General features: G+C 47.6%; 1 protein-coding gene across 4 annotated transcripts in view; it reads right to left on the reverse strand.

The window, feature by feature from the left end:
- RICTOR (RPTOR independent companion of MTOR complex 2) overlaps nucleotides 1-21,540 on the reverse strand; it is a 1,453,900-nt gene that overhangs the window by 1,303,391 nt on the left and 128,969 nt on the right. For all 4 annotated transcript variants that reach the window (XM_085631131.1, XM_085631133.1, XM_085631132.1 and 1 more), the window contains exon 9: nucleotides 6,862-6,929. In XM_085631131.1, coding sequence (XP_085487257.1) covers nucleotides 6,862-6,929 — 68 coding nt within the window. The remainder of the gene's footprint in view (nucleotides 1-6,861; nucleotides 6,930-21,540) is intronic.

The following is a 21,540-nucleotide window of genomic DNA, read 5'->3' on the forward strand; positions in this document are numbered from 1 at the left end:
AGGGGAGCCCCTGGCACCAGAGAAGCAGATCCTGATGACCTAAGTAGAGAGGACACTGAAGATCCGCAAAAGACGAGAAGAGAGAAGAAGCAGCAGATCTGCTACTAACCCTGCCGGCCTTTCTGTATCCCCCATTGAAAATGCACCTAAGTCGACTCGTCATGCAGCTGTGACTCCAGAAACTTGGGAGGATTGCTTGCCTTTGAAAAAGACTCAGGACCTCTCATGAAAAGCGGACCTGTTCTAAAGAATATCCAAAAGAGAAGACTGACGCCTTCGGAACCGCCAAAACCCGACACCCGGAGCCACCTCTGCACCCGTCGTCTACGGCCTGAGTTGAAGTGGGCCACTTGGACCAAAGAGGTTCCCCAGCCCTCCACAGCTCGAGGCCATTGTGGTTTCACACCTCCTGGACTTCCCAACGTCGTCTACAGCCTCTGCACGCAGGGTCCCTCAATCACAACTGCTCTGGTAAGGGAAAGCCCAACGCCTTAGGATACCCCTGTACCTGTCGCCCCAAGGCCTTGGAGAAGAGGTACAATGGTGTTCCCCCGTCCAAAAGTATCGCAAGGCCTGAGCCCACTTGCTTTCTCAGCCCGACTGGCTTCCTAGCCAGAGCCTACAGCTTCTTTTTACAGCGACCGAACCACACTGAAATGCATTGGGCTCCTGATGCGGATTTGCACCATGTACCGGCCGCCCTTGTGCCGCTGGTGGTGTACTGCTCAGGGCTCGACAAATTCACTCTACCGCTCGCATTCGCGAGTTAGATTAATTCAGGACGAGCTATTTTTAGGTCCTACTCGCCCTTACTGGCGAGTAGGAATACAAACTGACACTTGACCTCTGCCTCTGAAAACAGGGGAAATGTGACAAGATAGCAAGATTTAAAGGCATCTTTATTGCTCACAAAGTAAATGAGCAATAAAAACGCTTTTAAATCTTGTTAACATGTCACATTTGCTCAGCTTTCAGATTAGAGGTCAAGTGCATTTCAGTTGGGTCGAAGAGATTTTGTAGGTTACCTGTAAGTCGATGTAATGTACCTCTTCCTCCTTCCACGATAACAGGGAGCAGAACAAAAAAATTGCACCAAGTGTCAACTTTTTGAACTGAAAATAATTTATATTTAAAAAGGTACTTACCTGAACGATTTTTCTCCGATGCCAAATCATATATAAAAGTACTTGGTATTTTTATAAATTGGTGTGGATCTTCTTCTTGAGTTGTGTGTGTCATTTATTAACCATTGTGTGTATTTTGCTAATGTCTTTCACTCCTCTGTGTTAAGCATAAGGCTGCTCGACCACATTACCCAGGCACTGGGACGTATTGTGCCATCCACTACATTTGCAGTGCAAACATGGCTTCTTGCCTACCACATTAGCCTCAGTGTAGCAGTGCAAAAAATAAACCCTTTCGACATATAAAAAGCTCCTTTTTAAATAAGAATAAGCCAAACCTAGGCAGGTCTTGTAGCCCACAAGGCAGGGTGCATGGCATTTAAAAGTGCAACATTGTAGGAAGCTGTCTCTTTAGATAGAAGACCAAAACAAAATACACTGTGTACGAGGTCCAGGAAAACCTTATTGGTTTACAGAGGCAACATTTATACCACTAAATGCACTCCAATGTGGTAGGGTGGGCGAGCGGTTAAGGCTCATCAGAGGGTAGAGCTAAGCATTTGTTACACTCACACAGGAAACAAATGAGACGCACACAAAAATAAATCTGAGACCAATTTAGAAAAAAAAGTCGTATTTAAAAAACAATAGGATACCAAAAACTTAGTTATTAGGGAAGTACTTTTTAAAATATTGATTTTCACAGGTGTAAACAGTTCACTCAAATGCACCTTTACGCAGTAATACTTAACTATGGGAGAAAAGGCGTATGTTGCATACAATTATTTACGGTGGGGTTCAGGGTGTCTTCTTCGGGACTTAGAGTCATAGTGGGCCAAGGTCCAAAGTACTACCAGCACTTACTTTTTACCTGCCCTGGGGCATCTGGGTGCAGAGGTGCTGGTGGAATTGGTAGCTTGCCACGCTACGCTGGTGGAAAGAAGGGGGCGCCATCTAGAAACAGGCAGCAGAAGGGGACTTGCAGACAAGTACAGGATCCCCCAACAGAGGGGGGTCAAAAGGGTCCTGGGAACAAAGGGGCACAGCTGCTTCATCAGTATCTGGGCTAGGGTGCTGGTATGCAGAGAGGAAAGGTCGGCTGGTCTATGTGCATCCTAGGGCCTTGCGGTTGTCAGTCTAGTCGGTTGAGGGGGCAAAATCAGGACAGCTGGCGTCCCGACGTCCCTCAACGGCTGCTCAGTCTTGGTGGTGCTAGAGTCCCGACTGACTTAAACAGGCCTTGGTTGCTGCAAAAGGTATGGTACCCCTGGTATTGGTCCTGTGCAGCCCTGGAGTCCTCCCACTAGGTGGGGGGACCTATCTGACCTTCAGGAGCACAGGTACCTCTTCCTGGGGAACTGCAGCATCGGGTTGGCCGAGGAGCACCAACTCGTGAACCGGATGCTTCTTCTGTGCCTCCAAACTACAGGGGAGTAGCTCCTCTACTCAAATGGAGATTGCTTGCAATTTGTGAAGGGTTGGCAGTCTACCTGGGTCCTTGGTAGCAGTTCGCCTGCAGGACGAGTAACTTGGTCACAATTGTCGAGACTGGTGCAAGCAGGCAGGGTTTGGAGCCAAAAATCCCACAGCAGTCTTCAGTTCTTGTTGCCTTGCAGTTCTTCTTTGTCTTTTTCTTCTGAATCTGTTGAATCTAGGTTCCTGTCATCAGGGGTGCCTACTAAATACTCTATTTACGGGTGTTAAGGGGAGTGACCAGTAGTAGCCGATAGGCTACTTATCTTTAGGGTGATCACATCCCCTAAATTAACACTTCCTGTGGGAAGTGGGCATAACCATGACCTGCAGAGCCTCATTCCCCCAAAACCAAGATGGTGGAATTCTAAGTGTTATGTTGACATCAGGTAGCCCACCTTAGGGGTGAAACTAGCCGGATGGGGAACACGCCTACTGAGTAGCTAATTTTCCTACCTGTTCTGGTGCCAAATGGGCAGAAGGCAGCGGGTGTCATTTCCCCTTTCTGGGGAAGCCTTGGGTCGCATATCAAAGGCGGCAGAGGGCTTTGAAGCCTCCTGAATTGATATGCTGATCACTTAAACATCTTGCTTGGAGAAGGTGACATCTCCAGCCTTCAGAAAGCACAGGCTTTCACCTGCAGTGGGTCTGAAACCGGTCTGTGGTTGCACGCTGGTCTACACCAGTCAGCAAGTATACTAGTAATCAGTAGGTTTTCCAAGGGGCACCTCTAAGTTGCCCTCTGGGTGCATGTATTAATAATACATCACTAGAATCAGTGTGGGTTTGTTAATACGAGTTTTTGATATCAAACATCTCTAGTTTCAGTGAAGCCATCATGTACCTGGACAACTCTTAATTACCAATGTCCAGCACGTACTTAAAATGGAATTCCTGTTCAATTGCAATATCTAAGGTTAGGCTTAGACATCGCAGGGGCATATCTGCTCCTGCAGATATTTCAACTCATGTAGATAGCACACCATGCCTTAGGGCTGTAAGGCCTGCTGTAGGGATGACATACCTATACTGCATACAGTGTCTGCAGGCATGGCAAAAAGGTGGTGGGCCATGTTGTGTCTTCACTTTTCTATGCACCAAACCAACCAGTGTGCAATGGCAGTATGCAGGAGTGTGCTGAGGGTCCCGTAGGATGGCACAATACATGCTGCAGCCTTTAGGGATCCTCTTTAGCCTCCTTACCCTAGGTACCAGGGGAAATCATATACTAGCGACTTACAAGGGGAGCTAAAGGTATTGCCAATTGGGGGGACAATTGTACACTTTTAGGGAAAGTGATCAGCCACAGATGACCTTGACCTGAATAGCAGGAACCCATTGCACTTCAGCCATAACTGCATCAAATACCAGGCAAAAAGTGGGGGTCATCATGTAAAAATAAAAAGGGGGGGGGGGGGGGGGATTTCCAACAGATATGTAAAAATGTAACGTTAACATGAACTTACAGGAACTATGCTTCGCAGGAGCAAATAGGCTGACTTTAATTTTCAGGGATGACTCCTCAGAGTTCCCAAGAATATGAAGGGTGGCCGGGGGGGGGGGGGGGGGGGGGGTGAGGGGGGACTGTGGGCATCCATTTTGACACTACAGTTTCAAATCCTGCAGGAGTTTAAGGTCCTTCTTGAAAGGTCTGCTGGGTCCATATATCAACCTTGGAGTGAGAACAGGATGCAAAGACAAATCTTGCGGATCCACGGACTGGTTGCGGAAGGACACTGGTTTTGTCCTGTCACACTGTTTCTGGGGTTGTAGTGGGTACAGTTGCTGCCTCGAAGCAGATTTTAGTGTTAGATGTTGGAGGACACTGGGATTACCATAATCTCAGAGCCCACGTTTAAAAATGGCCAAAGTCAGTAGGGTGGACCCCGGGAACGTTTAACCCATAGGTTATAAGCGTGGCACCCACTTCAGAACACTTTCTGGACCTGCAATAGATCAAGAGTACTGGACCTGCTTTCTGTGACCAAAGATAATCCCCAAAGGACAGTTCCTGCTCCCTTTAGTACCCAGGACAAAGAAGTGGACTCTGAAGGTCATAAGGCTGACCTCATGTTCAAGCTACAGGGACACAACAAGTTACAAAAGGCCTTTTCCTGGAAACATCCAGCTGACCAGTAGAACCTGAACTGAACCCTGCTATTGGCCTTTGCTGGACACCCTGTCAGTCAGTGTATTCTGGCCCTGTTTCTTTTCACTATATATTAATGGCCTGGAATCAGCTTTATTAGAGACGTACCGAGCACGGGCGGTCATGGTCTGCCTGTTCTATATGCGGACAAACTTGTTTTAATTGTATGCATGGTTACGTTTTTGTTACTTTTATGAACGCCTTGACTTAACCACCAATTATTTTAAGTCTTGTGTGATGGTGCCTGGTCCCAGAAACACCAGTTCTAAAGGTTTAGTGATAAAGGGTCACTCTAATAGCAGGGTTGAGCATTTCTCATATCTAGGGATCCTACTGAATTCCCACTTCACCTGTCAACCCTTGCTTGAAAATCAATCCTAATATTTACAAGAGCCATTAATAGCATTAGCGTCTTCTCAAGGTGTTTAGGCCACACACATATAGAGACTACGCTTAAAGTATACATATGCAGAGATATAAGTGTATCTCTGCAGTTTGCTTTGAGTGCTATATCTCGGGTTTTGTATCAGCCCCCAGTTACAGGTTATCAAGAATTCTTTCCGGAAAGTCCTCCTAAATTGTCCCCCAGGGCACACCTAGTGAGATTGTCCACGAAGAAACAGAGCTGGAGTATATATATGATCTTATCAGGTCATGACCACTACTTTTATGGTTGTCCATTTGGTTAAAGGAGGAACGGAATCTTAACAGATCTATAGTACAAGATTGTTAGAACCTGGATCATATGTCTCGTATTCCATGGTTATCATTAAGTAAACGAACACATACCCTTATTGGGCCGCCCAAAATGTTTTGTAGAACCTTAGCACTTTCCTTGGATAAAGCAGGTGTTTCTCTCCAGAGTGGCACTGGAGCGAGAGGCATCGACCCTGTGCAAGTACTCCATTGGCCATTTTATTTTGGTCACAACAGTCCCTGGAATGGAACCGTATTTAAATTTGGGGAATACGAACTATCGCAGACTACTAACCTATTTTAGGTTAAATCTCTTTATCAGCTGGGCTTTGTCAAAAGTTTCTGAATTACAGGTATGTTCCACTGAAAACATTTCCACCCTGACACTTTTCATATTTCTTTTTCCTACCCAGGATTTAGCAGCTTATGCATTCAGCATATCCTCCTGCTATTCCTTCCCCTGAATTTTTGTCAAGTGAGACCAGCATTTATATTTCATCAACTGTTACTACTACTACATGTTTTTTTAAGTCTTGCTTCGTATCTGGGATTCTGCACTGTCGATGAGCTCTCGCTTAGTGTCTAACTGACTGTATCCGCGATCATATAAGCCCTGCTCTTAACTTGGATTTCGTATGAGAAATGTACAATGTGTTATATAGTGCGTGTTTAATTTTCATATCCTAGTACAATTAACCTGTTCTATTTTATCTCCTGTGGCTTTTATACAAAGTGATTAACTCATTTTTATGCCTGTAATTTTTTTTTATTGTGTATGCTTTTGTTTGTGATTTTATGAGGAAAAAAAACGAATAAGGTTAATAATACTACTCATGTGGAGGACGAGGACTGGGACTTAAAGGACTAAGTCAAAAGGTAAATTCTTTGACCAGGATGAACCTAGTTGGTGCTCCATCATGGTCATCATCAAACAGCACCTAGGTACCAGTCTGTTTGACATTTCTATTGCTTTGCATTTTAACTTTATTACTGTTTTGGTACTGCATAAATATTGTACACATTGCCCTATGTTAAGACTGTCTGCTCTGTGCCAGATCTATCAGGGGTTTGAGCACAGGTTAATTTAGAGACTGAGAGTTCACACTGATAAGGATTGTGATAATTCTACAAAGTGGGTAGTCACCTACCCGAAATATTAATACAATTTTTACATGAATGTACAACGAGTTATCCACCTCTTTTCCTAGTTTATTTTAGTCTTATTTTAATTATGTTACTGCTTTTTCAAAAACGACTTCAAACCCTTCCTTATTTCCTCGTACAAGCGTTCTAATCAACAGAGGCAAATCCTGAAATAGTACACTTTCATCTACAGCCACCACCTAATTTCCATCCACACCATCAATTCATTTAGAAACATAAAACATTTAAAGAGAACCAGTAAAGGATAGAACTTACTTCAACTGTCCTTCTGCAGTGTCTGGGTTGTGTCTATAGTGAAAATCAGTATATGGTGCTAAGATTTGCTAGGAGAGAAAGAAAACGCTGTCAGTGCTCTCATTGCATCACCCCACTACTATTGTCTTACTGCTCAAGCAATAAATTTGTATTTACATTTTGTTATACTGACCCATGGATTCTGAAGATATTCATTGTTGCACAATTGGATGAACTATCAAGGAAAATGTCCCTTTTGGGCAAATTAAGGTTCTATTTTTCAATAGCTTTTACAATATGTTGACAGATAATCGGTGTACAAGTTCAGTTTTGCCTATCTGTAGTGTTAGACTTAGTCCAATCAACACATTGTGAAGCTTCTTCTCAATTCGCAAGCTTAAGAAGTTAATGACCTCTGATACATGTAGCGCATAGAGGTATGCAAATGAAATAAGCAATTTTTGACTCTAAAGGTGTACATAACTTCATATTTGTGCAGGCCAGAAGACAATCACATGCACATCCCAGCAAGGTTTCAGTGTGTTAATTTTGACTATATTCATTGGAATTCTACAAACATCCATAAAATGATCATAAGGGCACAGGCTCTATCATGGATAGTTTTGCCATGTGAAGGAGATATATATGCACATATAGAAACCCACAAATACAGTGCATCTTTTTAACTGGGTGTAGCAATGACATTACATCAGATACAGAAGGCTTGTAAAAATACAGATATTTACCTTCAGTAATGCTCTTTCTAGTGGATACTCTGCCCGCAAACGCCACCATATCTGAATTTACCTAGGCACCAGACTAAATATGGAAAATCGTCCATAGCTCCTATGTGCTAGTAGGTGGAACCAATGGCATACACCGCGACTAAGCCCTGCCCCTGAAAAGACAAGACCAGTTTACATGTGCCACACCTGTTCTTTGTTCCATGCCCTCGAACACGTTAACAAGACTGACAAAAAGGGAAGTGAAACAGACAGTGAGCAAAATCTAACTCGGGGTCTTAATAATTTTACAAACTTCACTCCATAGAATAGAGAGGTGAGAGACCTGCAGGAAGATAGAGTGTCCAACAGAAAAAGTATCACAGCAGATAAGTAATTTATTCTTCTGATGGATATTTCTACCTGCAGATTCTGAACATTTTGAACAAGAAGCCTGTGCCTCTTCCTTTGGTGGAACCTTGACAAACAAGTTGTCCAAGTACACTTGGTGACTATTGTCTGAGGAAGGCAGCAACAGCGATAGGCACTTGGCGGTAAATTTCCAAGGCACTGACCTGGGGCCAAATAGTAGAGCAGTGAAATGGTAGTGCTGCCCTGCCACTTTAAAACAGAGGGCTTTTCTGTGCTTTTAGTGTATTGAGCTGTGGAAATATGCATCCTGAAGAATCATGGACCTTAGATAATCGTTTTCCTGGATTATCAGGAGGGCTTCCTGGAGCATTATCATGCAAAAGGTTAATTTCTTCAAAAACTTTCTCAGCTCCCTGAGATCAAGGATGGGTCTCTATTGTCCTGCTGTCCTCCTGGTCAGAAAGAATGTGGAATAAATACTCAGAATTCTCAGAGCTGTTGGGACTCTATCGCTCATTTGAGAAGGAGTAGAATTTATCTGCTGAGATGGAGATGTTAGAGGGAGAGGGAGAGGGAGAGTTGCCAAAAGTCAAGCTAGTTTTAGTTGTCTTGGAAGCATAGTTGAGAGGCGCTCCTTTTGCATCCAGAAGATCTGCCATAGCACTGTCTCTGTTTTTTATTGGGTTTATAATCCTGGTCATATCCAGGTTGCGTAGGAGGGGAATATGGACTGCCTTGATCTCCGTACAAACTGGAACCTCCTTTGAAGATTTGGGATCTTCATGAGCCACAAAATGTTGAGAAGACAGGTGACTGCCACTGAAGGACCACAGTATCCGTAACAGTTTAAATATTCTGCAAAGTGTCATCAACTTGTTTCCCAAACAAAGTTATTCCACCATACAGCATATCCACTATCTTTTTCTGGACAGAAAGATGTAGACTGCAGCCATCCAGATCTTCTCAGTACAGCTGCTCCTGCAAGCTGTGGAAAACGTGTATTTGAAACATCCACCGCAGCATCAATGACAGCCACTGAAGTTGATGCTTCTTCTTTGACTACAGCTCTAGCGATCTATCTCCCCCTCTCGCATCATCCTGGAATTAAGTCAATCAATGGTGAAATGCAATATCACATTTGGCTATCACAATCGCCTAAAAATCACAAAGGAGTGGGTCACCTTGATTTATGTTGCCATAATGGAACCAACTCTACACCCTAAACTATCAATGTATCTACCATCTCTATCAGGAGGTGCTGACAAGCATGACCGGGTTCTTAGATCTGCGCTGTGCCATGGAAATGGTAAAAGAGTCTGCTTTGGGACAGCCTATAATGGCAGGTATGGGCTGTGTCTGGGGCCCTTTATTTCTTCTCCAAATGAGGTATCACCGCTGTGCTTTAGCTGGCATTTTTATCCATTTTAGGCCTTCCTACCCGACAAAATCCAGCATAGGTATTGACCTCTACTTCAACATGGTTGTTACTACAAGGCCAAAACAACAGTTGATGGATAGAATGTAGAACAATGTCATACATTCACCCCAGTACAGAGATCTGGGCCTAAATCCATCGTTTTTTTGCTCACCATGCCGTTCCAGTTTGAACCCAGCCATATGCAAATCAGTCTTGACCCTGTGCCTCATGGGAACAGTCCAGCCCGAACTGCCATGCCAGGTCCTCCCTGGACTGGAACCAAGCATCCTAGGACCGGTTTCGGGGTTTCACCCCTCTTCAGCCAGGATAGCTTGATTCCAGTGACATGGAGAGCAAGGGACCCATGTCTAAACTGGGGTGGCGTGGTGAGCAAAATAACGATGGATTAAACCCAGATCTGTGACTGGGGGTGAATGTTTTGCCAATGTGCAGCATTCCGTCCATGATCTTGTGTGTTTTGCTGTTACTACAAGGCCTACAGGAAACATTGTTTTTCTACCGACTGCATCAAGAGATTACATTTTTTTTAGCTACTCTTCCCATTAAAGCATGGAAATGGTCATCTGGAGGTGAACCTTGCAAGAAATGCAATTTGTCACCCCACTCCTCAATGCCCCTGTCATCTGGGTGTTCACTCTCTTTCTCCAAAACAGAATTGTGCCACCCTAAGGGACTACTCACCAAGCACATACAAGACTGCCATTGCAGGCTTCCTGTTTTGGTGCAGACAAAAGAGATAACACGACATGTCACATGTCCCTGTGTGCCATGTCCTTAACACCGCATGTAATAACACACTAACACCCCGTCAGCAGGCATGACAGTCCTAAGGCATGGTGCTTAATATTACATGTGAGGGCATACCTGCATGGGCAGACATGCCCCTGTGCCGGTCAGTCAATTACTGCTGGTACAAGTTACCAGGAAAGCCATTTTAAACCATCTACTGGGCACTGGTAAAAAATAGTTTCCCAGCTACATGATGGCTTCACTGAAAATAGGGATGTGTGGTACCAAACATCTCGTCTAGGTAAACCCACACTGATACCAGTGTTGGAATTACCAATACATGCACTTAGAGGGCATCTTAGAGGTGCCCCTGAAAATCTATCAGCCTCTGGTGTACTTACCGCCTGGATTATGACAGTCTGCCACTCAAGAAATTGTTCTGACCTCCTAGAGTGAGAGCATTTGCTCTCAGGAGACCCAGAACAAAAGCCTGTCTGGGAAGACGGTGTATCACCCCTCCCACAGGATGACCTGCTGATTAGCCTCCTTGGGCTGGCGAACTTCAAAGGAGCCGCCGCTTTTGGAATGCAAATCTGTCCCCCCTCACAGGAGAGGAAGCCACCCCCTGTCCAGTGCCCATAGGGCACCTGGACAGGCAGGAAAATTATCTAGTCACGTAGACATGCCACCCACAGGCTAGTACCATGCCCTGATGGCATACCTAGGAATTATGGGAAAGGTTATACCCACTTCTGACAGGTCATATAGGGGGCGTAGAAACCCCAAGGGTCAGTTGTCTATCCTACATTCCCCTAACGCCCCTAAATTCAGTATTTAGGGGAGCCGCTGGCACTAGAGAGGCAGATCCTGACAACCTAAGAAGAGAGATTACAGAAGAGCTGCAAATGCAGAGAAGACTGAAGAGAGCACCGATGAGAAAATGGCGTTCCGTGGCAGTACCCCGCCCCTCCCTCCCCCACACTCACACTTTTTGCCTGGCTTTTGATGCAACTTTGACTGTAGATTACTGGATCCCTGCTGCCCAGGTTTCTCAGTACCAGTGTTCTTCCCTAAAAACATGTCCACAATGGGCACTTCTGCCACCCTGTAAGTCGTTAGTAAGTGGTACCCTAGGTCCACCTAGGGCCTGGAGGCCAAAGAAGGTCCTCTGGCACCCCCTGACTAGGACCATTCCATGGCCCCTGGTGCTGGCATACAACTGTCATGTGAAAAAATGTCAACATGGCACCCTCTAGCAGGCCTCACAGCAGGGTGCACGATAGTACAGGTGAGGGCATATCTGCTTGATCAGATATCCCCCTACAATATTTGGCCGCATTTCTTAATTTCTTAAAGCCATATAGAGTACATGGGCTGGGAACTCGACAACTCAAGTTCCACAGCACCATGATGGCTCTATTGAAGGGGTGTTTGGTACCAAACGACTCCTTTCAATAAATCCACAGAGATGGCAGTGTGGGATTTATTGTATCACATACGCAGAGAGCAACTCAGAGGTGCCCCCTAAATCCCCACCAACCCTGGTGAGGTCTCTAACCAGCTGTAGGGAGTCAGCTACCCCCAGATATGTTTCTGGAACCCTAGTCAGAGAGCCCCTGTTCTCTGGGACCAGAAATAAGGCACATTCTGGGCAGAGGTGTAATGCCCCCTCCCCCAGAATTGGCCACTACTCGAGACTGGGCGCTTCAAAGGCATGCCGCCTTTGTAATGTGCCTCCCAGCCTCTGCTGCTAGCAGCAGATAACAGCCCCTGGTTTACACCACCACTTGGAGCAAGAAAACTGGCGGGAAAAATCCAAAAGAATAGGTGTGCCCACCTCTGCCAACCCCACCCCTAAGGTGGGGGAGGCGAGGTGAAGCACAACTTTCAGTCCCTGCGATCTTGAAGATGTGGAGATGTGGAGATGCCTCCGATCAGGGCTAGGTCTATGTCCGCTCTGGGGTGCCATAATGGAGGGTATAGTCATCCCAGGTAAGGTGCCCATTGGCCCTACCTGCTACTGCCCTAAAACGCGTCATAAATTTAGTATTTAGGTGGCTCCCTCAGACCTGGAACTCAGATCTGCGCGACCCAACATTAAAGAAGACACCCAGCAGCAAAAGCCAGAAAACAACAACTGTCTTGGCCCAAGTGTTGGAAGTTGGGTTTGTGTTGTAGTACCACCCCCCACTACTTTTTGACAGATTTCTGATGCACTTTGACCTGATGTGCCCTTGGTCCCCTACAATCAGATTCCCAGGGCCTGTGTTCTTTCCCAACACTATACCTTTGTACCCCCAATTGGCGCCTCTCTGGCCACATGTAAGTTCCTTGTAAAAGGTACCATGGGTAGCAAGGACATTGTGACCAGGGACATATTGTGGCACCCTTAGAGGTCCTGTACCTTAAACACACACTGCAATTGCAGGATGCATGTTTTGGTGCAGAGAAAAGTGAAGAGTTCACACGGCACACATTCCTGTGTGCCATGCCTGCATCCCACTGCCTATGGAACAAGTTACTTACCTTCGGTAACGCTTTTTCTGGTGGATACAGTATCTGCCTGTGGATTCCTCACCTTGTGAATATCCCCTGCTCCAGCATCATTCGGAAACTTTAGTAGCACTCCATGCCGACGAGGACAACATCACAGAAGCACCGCTCCGCACGCGGCTCCGCTGACGTCACTGGATCCATAAGAGGATCTCGTCGGCGTGATGACGTCAGTTCCGCCCTTTTTTCCGTGCCTTCGAGGCACACGGACGGACCGACAACACCATATATATATACAGTATACACAGTACATAACATACGAACCAACACACAGTGTGAAGACAATGCAGTAAAGCAAAAGAAATAACACATTTCCTTTGACAGCAATAGATACATTTTGTCACATCATCACTATTGTAGGTATACAAGGGTGGACAACGGGGAGGCAGCTGGGTCAGTGAGGAATCCACAGGCAGATACTGTATCCACCAGAAACAGCGTTACCGAAGGTAAGTAACTTGTTCTTCTGATGGATACATCTGCCAGTGGATTCCTCACCTTGTGAAAAGATTCCCACAGCAGTCCCACTCCCGGAGGAGGGTGTCCAACCTTCTATACCAAAAAGTCCTGAAGGACGGAACAAGCAAAGTGACCTTCCCTCCTCACCTCGGAATCTAAGCAGTAATGCTTCGCAAAAGTGTGGAGGGAGGCCCATGTTGCGTCCTACAAATGTCCTCCACAGGAACACCTCTAGATAAGGCAGATGTAGAAGACTTTGCCCTGGTAGAATGAGCCCTTATACCCTCTGGAGGTTCCTTACCAAAGAGTAGCATATCTTGATGCACAAGATAATCCATCTGGAAAGGGTGCGCTTGTGCACCACTCTGCCTTTCCTGCAGCCAACGAAGCCCACGATGAGATGGTCATCCACTCGAAAGTCTTGGAAGGGTGAGGGGGAGGATAGAAGGTAGGAAGGGTAATGGACTGCCCCAAATGGAAAGGAGTTACCACTTTAGTACGAAATGCAGTACCATTCTATCAGCATGAATGGTCAAGAACAGGGGTTTCGAACTAAGAGCTTGAAGCTCACTTACCCTCCTTGCCGAGGTAATGGCAATGAGAAAAACTGTTTTGAAAGACAATAGCATTAAGGGACACTTGTGCAAGGGCTCAAAAGGAGAACCCATCAAGTCAGTTAAGACAAGATTTAAGTCCCATTGAGGCACAATAAATGGAGTGGGCGGAAATTTGTTGGCCAGGCCCTTAATAAACCGTAATACAATGGGTGATTTAAACAAGGACGGCTGATCCGGCAAACAAAGGAATGCCGACAAAGCCGATAAATAACCCTTCACAGTATCTGCTGCAAAACCTTGCTGAGCAAGAGAGAGAGAGCAAACTGAAGGATGTTGGCTAAACGAGCCCTCAAAGGGTCAACTGATTTCTCTCTGCACCAAATGACACATTTAGACCACCTATAGGAATAGATAGACTTGGTGGAATAACGCCTGTCAGACAAAATTACGTCTACCACGTCAGGCGGGAGAGAAAAAGAATTCAGGTTGCCCCGTTCAATCTCCAGGCATGAAGGTGTCGGCTCTGGAGGTGTGGGTGTAGAACCTGCCCCTCCGACTGTGAGAGGAGGTCTGCCCTGAGAGGGAGACGGAGCGGAGAGCACAAGGAGAGGTGGCGAAGATCTGTGTACCACACCCTTCTTGGCCAGTCCGGGGCGATCAATATGACTTGGGCCCGGTCTTGGCGAATCTTCCTCAGAACCCGAGGAATCAAGGGTATGGGAGGAAACGCGTAAAGGAGATGTGAGTCCCATCTTAACTGAAACGCGTCCCCCAACGCTCCCTGCATCGGATACTTGAGACTGCAGAATGACGGGCAGTGAGCGTTCGTGAGTGGCAAACAGGTCCACCCGAGGAGTTCCCCACATCCGAAAAACGTGACAAACAACCTCCGGATGGAGCCTCCACTCGTGGTCGGCAGAGAACTGTCGACTGAGACTGTCTGCACGCACGTTCAGAACTCTGGCCAGATGATTTGCCATCAGACAAATCTGATGATCCTGAACCCAGGACCAGAGACGCAGAGCCGCTCTGCAGAGACAATGCGACCCCACTCCTCCCTCCTTGTTGACATACCACATCGCGGTAGTGTTGTCCGTCAGGACCTGAACCAACAGACCGGGTAGGGGAGGAAAGGGGAGGAAGGCCTGGAGTGCTAAACGTATCGCCCGCAACTCCAAAAGGTTGATGTGAAGCAACCTTTCCTCTGGAGACCAAAGATTTCCAGATCCCCTAGATGCGCACCCCACCCTAAAGTGGATGCATCCGTTATCACTGTGGCCACCGATGGAGGTAGATGGAAGGGCTTTCCTTGAGACAGATTGCCCTACATGCTCCACCAAGACAGATCCGCTGCAGCTTCTCTGGAGATCCTCACAGATTCCCTGAGATCTCCGATGTGCTGATACCACTGCCTGCGGAGGCACCACTGGAGGGCCCTCATGTGCCAGCGTGCACGGTTGACCAACAGAATGCAGGAAGCAAACAGACCGAGCAGACGAAGGACCTTCAGGACTGGAACGACCGCTCCATTGTAAAACAAGAGAATCATTTCCTGTATGTCGAGAATCCTTTGTGGAAGTGGGAATGCTCAACACACAGCAGTGTCCAGTACCGCCCCTATGAACAGGTTGCGCTTGGAGGGCACCAGGTGAGATTTGGGCACGTTTATCGAGAAGCCCAATTTGTACAACAACTGAGTTGTAACCTGCAGATGATGAAGCACCTTCTCTGGCGACTCTGCTTTGATCAGCCAGTCGTCCGGATAGGGGAAAACTGGAATCCCCGATCTTCTGAGATGGGCTGCCACCACTGCCAACACCTTGGTGAAGACTCGAGGTGCAGTAGTAAGCCCAAACGGGAGGACCACAAACTGATAATGTTGCGACCCTACCGTAAAACGGAGATACTTCCTGTGCGACTTCAGGATGGGGATGTGAAAATACGCATCCTGCAAGTCGATCGACACCATCCAGTCCTCCTGTTGCAGCGCTTGAAGAACCTGCGCAAGGGTGAGCATCTTGAACTTCTCCTGCTTCAGGACAAGGTTCGAGATCCTGAGATTCAGGATTGGACGTAGCCTGCCATCCTTCTTTGGAATCAGAAAATATCGGGAGTAGCATCCCTGACCCCTTTCCTGCTCTGGAACCACCTCTATCGCACCTTTTTTCAATAATGTAAGGACTGCCTCCTGCAGGAGAAGAAGGTGGTTCTCCGAGCAAGCACCTTGGCAAGGAGGGTAATTCGGAGGGAATTTCGGAAGAGCATACCCATTTTCTATAAGATCTAGAACCCAAAGGTCTGTAGTGACCAATTCCCAATCTTGTAGAAAATGGGTAAGCCGACCCCCCACAGGACCAACATGTTCCAGAATGTTGGATCTAGGGCTGCTTTGCAGTGGTAGGAGGGAGGGAGGAAGAGGAGGAGGAGGAGGAGGAGAGCGGACGACCTTGTGCACGACCTCTGTTCCTGCCCCTGTAGTTCTTATACAAGGTATTTTGCCGCTGTTGCTGATGAGGCTGCCTGTAGGTCCGAAAGGACATCCCAAAACCTCTGTACCTCCTATAAGAGGAACCTCTAGGCTGTGCCTGCAGGTCCAGAGACTTGGCCGTGGCTTTACTGTCCTTGAACCTTTCCAAGGCTGCATCCACCTTCTTTCTGAAGAGCCCAGAACCATCAAAAGGCAGGTCCAGAAGTGATGCCTGCACATCAGGAGAGAACTCTGAAGATTTAAGCCAAGCACTCCTCCTTGTGGCAACCGAGGAGCCCATGATCCTGGCCACAGAGTCCGCAGTGTCCAAGCCACTCTGGATAACCTGTCGTGCCGCCGCCTGAGTGTCCGACAGGACTTCATTAAAATTCTGCCTGTCCTCCTCAGCTGTTTAGCAGAATCCATGGGAGCGTGGATATAACGGCCCAAGAGACAGGTGGCATTTGTGGACTTATCACTAGGAACCTGTGGAAAAGCCCCAGAAGACTTCTTTGAACAGCCAGCTTGAACCACCAGACTTTCAAGAGAAGGATGGGATGCAAGAAAGTCCGGATCTCCTGGAGCCGCCCTGTACCTAGTAGCAACAGACTTAGATACTGCCGGAGACGAAAAGGGCTTACGCCAAACCTCCATGAATGGCTCAGTGATGGCATCATAAAAAGGAAGGAAAGGCTCTACCACGGTGGAGGGAGAATGAAGAACCTCAGTCAGGATGTTGGGTTTAAATTCAGCCGTTGGGAGCTGCAAGTCCAAAAGCTCCACTGCTTTATTTATGACAGTGTGGCAAGGAGCAACATCCTTAGAGGAAGCATCAGTAGGAGGAGTAAGCTCCCATTCCGGTGACAAATCAAGGCCACTTGCCTCTTTGAGTTCCTCAAACAAGTCATCTGACTCCATGAGCTCACCCTCTTTGATTTCTTCCACTTGGTACCTCTGCTTCTCCAAAATTCTCTGTGCTTCTCGCCGGAGTCGTGTGCCTCACCGGCGTCGGCGGTGCCGCACACGACTCCGACGGAGCCGGAGTTGGCGTCGAACACGGATCCGGAGGAGCAGCCGGAGTCGAACGAGGTCGAGCTGGAGCCAGAGAAGAAGGGAGTGGCGTCAACGTCCTCGGCGCCGGGAAATGCCAAGATGGCGTCGATGGAAAGAATGGCATAAATGGAGCCTTAGTATAAGCCTGAGGAACCCCCAAATTAAAGGCGATTGGACCCATGGGATCCGAAGGTGCTCCAGAGGGGAAGATCGCTCTTGAAAAGACGCCATACATAGCATTTAAATAATGCAATGGGTCTTATCCAGGCCAGGAAAGGGGGGTAAGGCTCAGATTGAGGCATTACCTGACTCTGGCCAATCGGCGCCGACGGTGGAGCCAATGGAGCCGAAGACTCATCAGGAGCAGGAGCCTCTTCCACCGGAGCCAGAGAATGCGTCGGCGTCGGAGCCAGAGCACGCTCCGGAGAAGCTGTAGGCAAAGCCGGGCAAACAGGTAAAGCCGGATTCGACAGAGAAGCAGAGGGAGAAACATAGTCCTTACGACGTAGAGGAGCTGGTGAAGTCTATCTCGGGCCGTCTCCTTATCTGAACGGCGTCGAGAGCCGTGCCTCTTCTTCTTTTTATGTTTCTTCAACTTCGAAGCATGACCCGACTTCGAGCCCGACCTCGACCTCAATCTGGACCTCGATCTTGAACGTCTTCGACCTCTCATCTCCTTTCTCATTTTCGCAATAAATAGCTTAGCTTCTCTTTCCTTTAAGGTTTTTGGATTCATCTTGCGGTAGCAAGAGCATCCCTCGACATCGTGATCCGACGACAGGCACCAGACACAACCCTCGTGTGGATCCGTAATGGACATGTGTTTACCACACTCTCTACAGGGATTGAACCCTGACTTCTTCATTGACATCTTGAAAAAGAAGCAAGAAGAAAGCACAAACACAAAGTAACTAGTAAAAGCTACGGAGAGTCCCAAAAAACCGTTAGCGCCGACAGCGCGGAAAAAGTGAACTGATGTCATCACGCCGAGGAGGTCCTCTTATGGATCCAGTGACGTCAGCGGAGCCGCGTGCGGAGCAGTGCTTCTGTGACGTCGTCCTCGTCGGCGTGGAGAGCTACAAAAGTTTCCGAATGTTGCTGGTGCAAGGGATATTCACAAGGTGAGGAATTCACTGGCAGATGTATCCATCAGAAGTATATTTTTATTTTTTTATTTTATTTATTTGAGTTTTATATAGCGCTGGCTAGACCCGGAGGTATCAGAGCGCTTTACATAAGGAAACAGCGTGGGACAAGTTACAAAAATATTCACAATTAATTACAGAATGATTACATATTCAATACAGGAGTTATTAGAGAACACAAAAACCAAGATACAAAAAGGCCAGGGAGATCAGTGAATCCACAGGAAGGAGACAGCAGCGGAGAAAGAGATGAGACATATGTCCGAAGTCCATCTGGGTAGGTGACGGCCGTAGCGGAGTGACAGAGCCAGTCTCCCCTGTAGTTGGGGAGCAGCTCCACCGGGAATCGGTCATGCGGTTCGGACTTCGCCGGATAAGAGTGAGGATGAGGAAGAGACCGAAAGTCTTGAGTTCAGAGACGGGCGATTGGAGATGGCAAGGGTGGCAGGACAGGAAAGGGTGTGTAGCTTGGCTGCCATCTTGTAGTCAGGCAAGTCGGGTCAGTTGGTTTCCATGATTCTTTAGCTGGCATGGTCTCTGGTATAGGTAAGTCACCCCTCTAGCTGGGTGCACTATACCAGTGGTGAGGGTACAGTTGCATGAGCACTGTACCCCTACAGTGTCTATGTCCATTATTAGGCATTAAAGCCATAAAAAGTATATGGTCTGGGAGTTTGTCATTACAAACTCCACAGCACCATAATAGCTTTAACTAACTCTGGGAAGTTTGGTAGCAAACCTCTCACCATAATAAACCGACACTGATGCCAGTGTGGGATTTATTATACCATGCACTCAGAGGGCATCTTAGAGATGCCCCTGAAAAACGACCAGTCTCTGGTGAGTTCCCTGACTGGTAAACACCAGCCTGCCACCACAAACCATGTTTCTGAACCCCTGCGGTAGGAGCCTTCAATCCCTGAGCCAAGAAACGCAGCCTTTCCTGGGTGGAGGTGGTCACACCTCCACATGTCAGGAACAGCCACCTGTGGCAGGGGAGCTTCAAAGGCCTTGCCACCTTTGTGAAGTGACCCCCAACCTCTCCTGCTATCAGAAGCAGGCCCCCTTCTGGTCTCCCTTCCTTTTTGGCGGGAAGACAGGTGGGAAAATTAGAATAGCACAGAAGGTGTGCCCGCCTCTGCCAACCCCACCCCTCAGTTGGGGGAGGCGAGGTGAAGCCCACTCATCAGTGCCCGCCATCTTGCAAATGGCAAGCACTCTCCAATCAGAGTTAGGGATTGTGCCCACTCCCCCACGTGGGGTGGGTCACCATAAGGTCAGTAGCTGTTTGGCTACTAACCTCAAGACCCCTTAAACATCCCCTAAATACAGTATTTAGGGGGCAGCCCTGAAACAAGGAGACAGATTCTGCAACCTACGAAGAAGAAAGCCGAAAGAAGACGCCCAGCAGAGAAGACTGCACAGAAGAACTGGCTTGGCCCCAGCCCTACCGGCCCGTCCGCAGTTTCCAGAGACCCTGCACCAAAAGCCACCATGTCCTGTAGCCAGCGACCTCCAGAACCCCTGGGAGGACTGACTGCCTTCAACAAACGCCGAATCTCTTGTGAACAGTGGCTCTTTTCAAAAGAAACTCCCAAGACAAAATCTGAGCCAGCTGAATACAAAGAAACCGGACGCCTGGAACCACCACTGCACCAGACGCCTACGGCCCGACTCAGAGTGGCCCACCGGTCCCAGCGAGGTCCCCCAGCACTCCAGAGTCCGAGTCTTCTGTGGGTTGACCCCTCCAGGACTCCCTGACGTCGCCTGCAGCCTCTGCACGGAGACCACACCCCCCAACCGCGAGTGGCACGGTAACGTGAAACCAGACCTCAAAAGACACCCCTACATCAAGCTGCCCTGTGCCCTGGATTAGAGGACCTGAGGTGCACCTACGTCCCCGAGCCCTCCAACTTACCTGCCCAGTTATTGGTTCCTCCGGGAAGACTTCCTGGACTGAGCCTGCAGCCAAAATCCAAATCCGGCAACTCCCACTGAAAATAACAGGCCACCGATGCCAAAGCAGCACCCTGCACACAGCTGCCACTGTGATGCTGCGGGAGCACTTTATGTGCCAAATCGGATACCCCTTTGCCCTGAGTCTAAGTCCAGGAGCTTTGCGCTCACAACCATGTGGCCTGCTCGTGAGCAGCCACCAACCAGAGACCTCCTACCCCTCAGCATTCTGCACCTAACTGCCCTAGTGCCACTGAGGTTGCTTTGAGAGTTCATCCTTGACCATGGGGGAACCCTGGTTCTAACCCCAGAAAACCAACTTGTATGAAACCTTAAGAAACTGTATACTTACAAAACTGTTTTGCTCCCCTTTTATCTAGGAAATGCCCCAGTGTGATATCTAGACATTTCACACTGAGTAGAAAAAGTAACTTAAAAAGTAAACTGAAAAGTAACTGAAAAGTTATTCCAACTGTTTATGAACAAGTGACTTACCTGTAACCAATCCAACTCCATTCAAACTGTATTTCACAGCATTTGTCTTGCAAAGTACTATTACAATTACTTGTACCAGGCCTGGCTTGGTTTTAGAAATAAAATACAACTAAATAAATATTTTTATACAAAACAATTGGTCAGAGGTCAGTCACTGAGTGTGAGTAATAATTTCTTGCCTGAGTGTGTACAATTAATGCTTAACTACCCTCTAATAAAGCCTTACTGCTCGCCCACACTACCACAAATAGAGAGTAAGATATTATCTACTTTTACCTCTGCCTACCTTTGGGGTTCTACCGAACTCTGTGCACACTATACCTTACTTTGGTATAATATATACAGATCCAGCTTCCTACACCAAGCCCTACTGGCCTGTCTCCAGCTTCAATGACCCTGAGACGTTTCTTACAGCTAGCGACTTGTGAAACCCCTGGGAGGACTGCTACCTTCAACAAAGACTACAATCTTCCGTCGACATTGGCTGACCTCTACTGCCCTCCACGACAGCGTCTTCAGTGTGAATCCAGAGGCTCCCCCGACCAGTTCTGATAAGACTCCTCAAATGTTGAAAGGCACCCCTTCACCTGAAGTATGCTATCATTGGTGTTCCTCCTGCTACCTCTGGTGCCTCGCCTGCAGCCTCTTAGCCGAAAGAAGAATCCCTATTGAAAAGCATTGGACGCTCGATGTTGAATTTGCACCCTGCACGTGGCAGACTCAGTGCCGCTGGAGGTGCATGTTTGGTGCTGCT

The sequence above is a fragment of the Triturus cristatus genome, chromosome 2_1 (genome assembly GCF_964204655.1).
Source record: "Triturus cristatus chromosome 2_1, aTriCri1.1, whole genome shotgun sequence".
Taxonomy (NCBI): Eukaryota; Metazoa; Chordata; class Amphibia; order Caudata; family Salamandridae; genus Triturus; species Triturus cristatus.